The sequence below is a fragment of the Paramisgurnus dabryanus genome, chromosome 19, assembly GCF_030506205.2.
Source record: "Paramisgurnus dabryanus chromosome 19, PD_genome_1.1, whole genome shotgun sequence".
NCBI lineage: Eukaryota > Metazoa > Chordata > Actinopteri > Cypriniformes > Cobitidae > Paramisgurnus > Paramisgurnus dabryanus.
In genome coordinates, this window is record NC_133355.1 from 11,996,392 (window position 1) to 12,002,530 (window position 6,139).

Here is a 6,139-nt window from a genome sequence, read left to right on the forward strand (position 1 = left end):
ATAATAAAATATCAATCTTATGTAGCAAAAATAATTTTACAAAATTCATCATTGGTAGATTCCCCAATTAGGACTTCGTGTGGGTGTGGCGCTTTATGCAACTCCAGCCTGGAGCACAGATCGAGGAAACGAGTGATTCGCTTCATTAACTTATTCTGGGCTTTTAATGGTTTTAAATATGGTAAGTGAAAAACAAAATGCATTATGTTCATCAATACCTACAATCGATGAGGCCGATTGTTCTTTAATGTCGAGGTTGTGTTGGAAAAGTCTTCGCGCGGCAAACTCGTCATCAGGTTAAATCGGACGGTCGCCCATTAGTTTATATAACTATCAGCAGATCATGTCACCCAATTAACTAATTTTTGACAAAATACCCAGATTGCTTATTGAGGAAACGAGGATCGTGTTTGTGATGGATCCCGAATTCGACCGTGTGGTCGGACACATTGAAACTTGTTTATGTTAGCGTTTCTGGTGACTTTAGGGGTTTAGGGAATTGTTAATATAATTTTGGCCTTCAAAGCAAAGATGTATCAGGGCGTTCAGCTCCCTTTGTGTTTGATATGTGGCCTGTATTCACAGGTAACTTAACTATAATCGTGTTGCTGAAAATGTGTCTTAACTAATGTTAATTAAGTGTTATATCTTACGCTGCTTGTATTTGAACGAATGCATCTCGATATAACGTAACTAGTAGTATAATTGTTGTAAACTACACAGGATATACAGAAGCAGCGGCATGGATTACACTCGTCTCTGAAGTTATCTAACGGTTATATTTTACCGGAAGGCAAGATGACGCCCAACACGCTGTTCGTCGGCGGGATTGACATGAAGGTAATGGCATTTATAATAAACAAAAGATCCTGTTATTGTGATTTTATTTATGTAAACTTAAATTAGGCATTTTCAATTAAAAGAAGCAATTGGTGCTCTGAAATACTAAAAACCTCAAATCTTGACGAAATCTTGTCAATTTTATGTGTGCTGCGCAGATCGTTTGGCGTATGATATCAAAGTATCGCGAGAGCACAGTATCAAATCCTTTACGCGATGCTGTGATGTCATACAACCATCGGTCTGCGCAGCGCCTCATTCTTAGCCTGTACTAAAACTGATGGCGTGTGTCCCATATGTCAGGTCGATGAGAACGAAATCAGAGACTTCTTTGCCAAGTATGGGTGTGTGAAAGAAGTCAAGATAATCACTTACCGAGGAGGAATATGCAAAGGGTGAGTCCTTCCAGCTTTGGGTTTTACAGAATGCACACTGACCGATTATAGGGCATATAACATGTATCTCAGATGTTATTTAAAAAAAAAAAAAAACCCGTTCATCTGTTTATTTTCATTACTACTTCAGGTACGGTTTCGTTTACTTCAGTGAGGACGTCGATATCCAGAATATCGTTGATGTAAGATGGTCACTTTATAGCTTTTCTTATTGTATTTGTGTTCTTGCTCTTTCTTCCTTAGCCAAAATGTTCATAGAAGCTTCCAGATGTTAAATGAGTTACATTTTAGCTTAAAAGTTTAAAGGAAGTTAGATAAAAATTGAAAATTACCCCATCATTTACTCACCTTAATGCCACCCTAGGTGTATATGATTTCCTATCCTCAGCTGAACACATTTTGAGTTATATTAAATAATATCCTGGCTCTTCCTAGCTTGGTAATGGCATTTTCTTGGTAATTTTCTTGAAGCCCATCCATCATCCGAAAAAAGAAATCCATGCGACTCTGCTTGGTTAATGTCTTTTTATTAAGAGAATTATCTATTTGTGAGAGAAAATGTAGTTTTTTAAGAGTATTTAGCGATTTATGTCATGTTCCAGCTCCACGTCCAAAGTGAAGCGATTGTTTTTTGTAATATAATTTTAATTTTGGAGTGAACGATTCTTTTAAGATGACCAAATATGGGATAATACTCAGTTTTTGGTAAACGTTGTAGCCATGTTACTACAAACTTTAAGTATGTATCTAACAATTTCTTGTTTTGAGTTGAATCTTTTATCTTTTCACCACCATTTGTTTAATTTCTTTCCAGCAACCGATCTGTTTTAAAGGGAAAAAGCTCAAACTAGGGCCAGCCATCATGAAAGAGCGAAATTCCCGTAAGATTCTGTTTGGTTTGTACTGAACCCTGCTGCATTTTACAATATTTCAGTCAATATTCATTAAAATACCACTTGAAATTACCCAAATGTTTGATGTTCTCATTTTTCAGGCTCAATGCAATCTCCCATGATTGGACCATCACAGTGGGTAAGCCCCTCCCCATATGTGTACTGTAGCTGCTGCCCCCCGAGCTTGGCCCCACCCTCACCTGTCTTTAATGGAGGGAATCAATACATGCAGGTAACTTACACAAATCTTCATATGAATCTAAAGTTCTGCAAAAACGTTTAAGAAATAGACACATTTTCTGAAATATTGCAGATTCTAAAGTGTATATTAGCATTTATTCATGTTTTTCCCCTTTGTCTGTTGTATTTTTCTTGTAGCCTTACTCTTACTCCAGCCTTCCAGGAGTTATGATCCCACAAGTGCCCATGAACTATGCACAGACCACGTATCCCTACCAGGTATATGGGCAACAACAGTGAACATGCATGATTTCGTGTCGTTTCATGATGTATTGAGCTAAAATTAATTTTTTGCTTTCCAAATGTCGGTCTGACGTATTGGATTTTTAAGGAAAGAATTCAAACACACACTGCAAGTTGGATTCTGACCATGCTCAACCATTGTTGTTTTTGTGTATTAGTATCCCCTGCCACAGTGGTGTGGAGAACAGAGAACAAGACTTGTCAATCAGGTCAGCGCTTCACACCTTTTTTCCGGTTGGTAATCAAGCGGTTGTGCATGAACTGGATGAACTGGCTTGTAGTTTCATCTCAATACTCCAATTCCTAAAAATATGTACATTATTTTGTAGGTAGCATGGTTTGAGCCTCATTCAGTCATTTTTTTGCTTTAAGCCATTAGATGGCAGTGCTGGGTTACCATGAAAATGGCAAGCATCTTTGTTTATCAAAATAAGCATCACCAGTATTAGTAAATAATAATTTTATCGACTTTGTGTTTCAGAACTATGTGGATTGTGGAGTCCAAACTTTGCTAACCCTTCTGTAGCTTTTACCTGCGGTGCAGATTCAATTTTCATGGTAAGTGTTTTTTTTTTTAGTAGTTTTTTTGGTCCCTTATGATTCAGATGTGGTCCAGCAGTCAAATTTACACTCAATTCCTTTCCTCAGGGTAGATTGTCTTAGAAGCAGAGGAGATTATCTTGCTGGATACCAAGCAGTGAACCTCCTTAAAATCCTTCTGTTTATCAAACACATTTCAGATATGGTCACTCGGGATGTGATGTGAAGATGTGTTTTTCACATCCACACTTAAAACATTTGATAAGCCTTGTGTGCTTGCTCTTACCGCCCATTTATTTGTTTTGTCTGTTTTTCTTTCTTTGTCATGGCCAACAAACTTTAAAGACACTTTTAAGATCACATATTTATATTTTATTTGTTTGCTTATTTTAATGTTTGATTCACTCCTGGTGATGCACTGTATGCATTAAGGTAATTTGTTCTGAGGTACTATTCATGCTAACTCGTTCATTTATTTACTCTTTGAAGCTGGCGAGTGTTCACTGTTAAATACGGTTTCATTTTGGGGTTCTCACATTCAGGGCACATATTTGGATTTTCGCTATGTGGTTGTTAAGCACCAGGGTACAGTGACCTTTCTTTCCCATTTTAATCTGTACAAAAATCTACTTTCATACATGCATCTGTCAATATCACTGTACCTAAATTAATTTTTTGTTAATGCTGGTTTTCCTCCATGTTCGAGCAGTTGAGAGGTGTAAATAAAATCATTGCATTAATTCAAACAGTACAATAAAAATGTTATACCGGGCCCTGTAACATTCACAAACTTGTAAAAAAAAATAACGGATTACTAATATCACTGTGAACACAGTCGTGCAGCGTTTTTTCTATCCATTTAGCACTTTTTGCACTTGTTCATTTTTGTTGTTCGGCTTTTAAAAAGTTGTTTGCAAAAAGTTGTGTATTTGATTGAACACAAGGCACTGACATTTTATAAGTAGTTTTGTAACACTTTTTACTAGGGGGGTTTAACTTGAGATACATCATTTGATTGTTTTAAACAGGCTTGCATTGGGATGTTTTCATTTTATTTCATGTTTCCCATGGCCTCTGGGAATTGTGGGTTCTCCTGTGCCATAGTCTGGGAGCTTTTGCCAATCACTGTACTCCAGGTTTGCTATGTAAATAAGTTACATATATTTTGATGTTGGCATTGAAAGGTTTTGCTGTTTTGTTGTTAATAAGAAATAAAATGAAAATATTTTGACCATGTTTATTTTTACTGCCTTTAATGATGAGGGATGGGTATGAGATTTTCAATTTGACATTATTTGACTGCATTCCACTCCAGTTTTGGTGTAACGGGAGCTATTAATTTTAAACAAATTTTTTAGTCGTGTAGCTCAGTGGTTCTCAAACTATCTCCGCATGCGGCCCCCCTTGTGTACGGTGCATTCCTTTGCTGCCCCCCAAAGAAAATGTATGACAAAAAACTGTTCTAAAATTTAACATTTGAATTAAGCAAAACATATTAAGTTATACAAAGTAGTGCTGTTGGTTAGTAGCCTTATTTTTTTTAGGTTTAATAACACAGAATTCATGATAAATGAATGTATTTTATAAAATGTCATAAAACTGGGGCCCCCCTGGCACCATCTTGCGGCCCCCAGGTTGAGAAGCACTGGTATAGCTTGTAACAAAAATCTTTGATTGTATTGTTTAAATTTAATTGGCTTGAGGTTGAATGCCTGCAGTTTAGTTTTTTATTGAAGTGCTTTGTTAGAAATTGTTTTTAATTTGCATTAAGATTAAGTTTTTTAAATAGTAATAAAAAAGTAAAAATTTTAATTTTAAAATAACAGAGTAGGCTCTCAGAAATGTAACTGTTATACATGTTGTAAAACATTGAAAACCAACCTTTGAAAAGAACATTTGAAGTAACAATCTTTATTCTGAAATGCTAAAAGTCGCCATTACATTAATCATAAACTTATTTTACGTGACATTGATATAAGTATTAGATTATTTTTAAATCCTGCCAATATTAACTCTTTCCCCGCCATTGACGAGTTATTTCGTCAATCCGCAATACCACTAATCTCCTTCCTTGTGTACGGTGCATTCCGTCACGCCCCCCCCCAAAGAAAATTTTGTTCTAAAACATAACATTTAAATTAGACAAAACATATTAAAGTATACAAAATAGTGCTGTTGGTTAGTAGCCTTATTTTTTTAGGTTTATTTACACAAAATTTATGAAAAATGTATGTATTTTATAAAATGTTATAAAACTGGGGCCCCCTGGCAGCATCTTGCCCCCCCCCCAGTTTGAGAACCACTGCTGTAGAGGAATGCTCTGTAGCGCTAAAAATGTTTCCCTATGATTACAAGCTTTTTTTACTATTTAGCACAATTATTTAAGGCAAACATATTCATATACCAAACAAAAAGAAAAAAACTTGAATTTTGATCATGTGGACTTCTCAGACTAGGTTATCTATGAAAATCTCCCACTCTTTCTATTGCTTTAGGTGTTCTTGTAGCTTGCTGTATAAATAGAGCGTTGCATTTCCCGCGCAAAGGTTATGGGTTGGATACCCAAGGAACGCACATACTGAAAAATATGTATAGCCTGAATGCACTGTAAGTTGGTTTGAATAGAAGTGTCTGCCAAATGTGTTAATGTAAATGCTCGCTTTCCCCTGTTCACTCTCTCTTTCTTCACACATCCCTTGTAAAGCTGCGAATGAATGATTTTCCTGAAAAATGCAAACACTGTTGAGTTATCAGTTTCCAGACCTGCTAGAGAAACGGGCTATTACTTCAACCGACTGGAGATGCATTTGTTGTTCTGATTGATTTCCCAGGGACACAAAAATGACATGCTTCAGCTTTAAACAAAAGATGACCCACATGAAGAAATACTGTGGTGTACGTTGATATTTACAATAGTAAGCTGTAGTTAGTAATACAGAATAAGATAATAAGTATACATTTACAAAGTGTGGTAATTATTACCATATA

The 6,139-nt window shown here is 36.0% G+C and overlaps 1 protein-coding gene across 6 annotated transcripts; it reads left to right on the top strand.

The window, feature by feature from the left end:
* Positions 1 to 98: 98 nt before the first annotated feature.
* Positions 99 to 4,381, top strand: dazl (deleted in azoospermia-like). 6 transcript variants are annotated; one of them, XM_065282260.2, is made up of 10 exons: positions 99 to 181; positions 724 to 840; positions 1,144 to 1,235; positions 1,366 to 1,417; positions 2,050 to 2,131; positions 2,230 to 2,360; positions 2,507 to 2,587; positions 2,770 to 2,845; positions 3,093 to 3,169; positions 3,260 to 4,381. In XM_065282260.2, the coding sequence occupies exons 1-10, from the start codon at positions 167 to 169 to the stop codon at positions 3,272 to 3,274; spliced, it is 738 nt and encodes a 245-aa protein (XP_065138332.1). In that variant the 5' UTR covers positions 99 to 166; the 3' UTR covers positions 3,275 to 4,381. The 6 variants fall into 6 exon arrangements, with proteins under 6 accessions (XP_065138332.1, XP_065138335.1, XP_065138330.1 ...); XM_065282263.2 differs by having other exon boundaries at positions 2,050 to 2,116; positions 2,770 to 2,820; XM_065282258.2 differs by lacking the exon at positions 99 to 181 and adding an exon at positions 242 to 585.
* Positions 4,382 to 6,139: the final 1,758 nt, after the last annotated feature.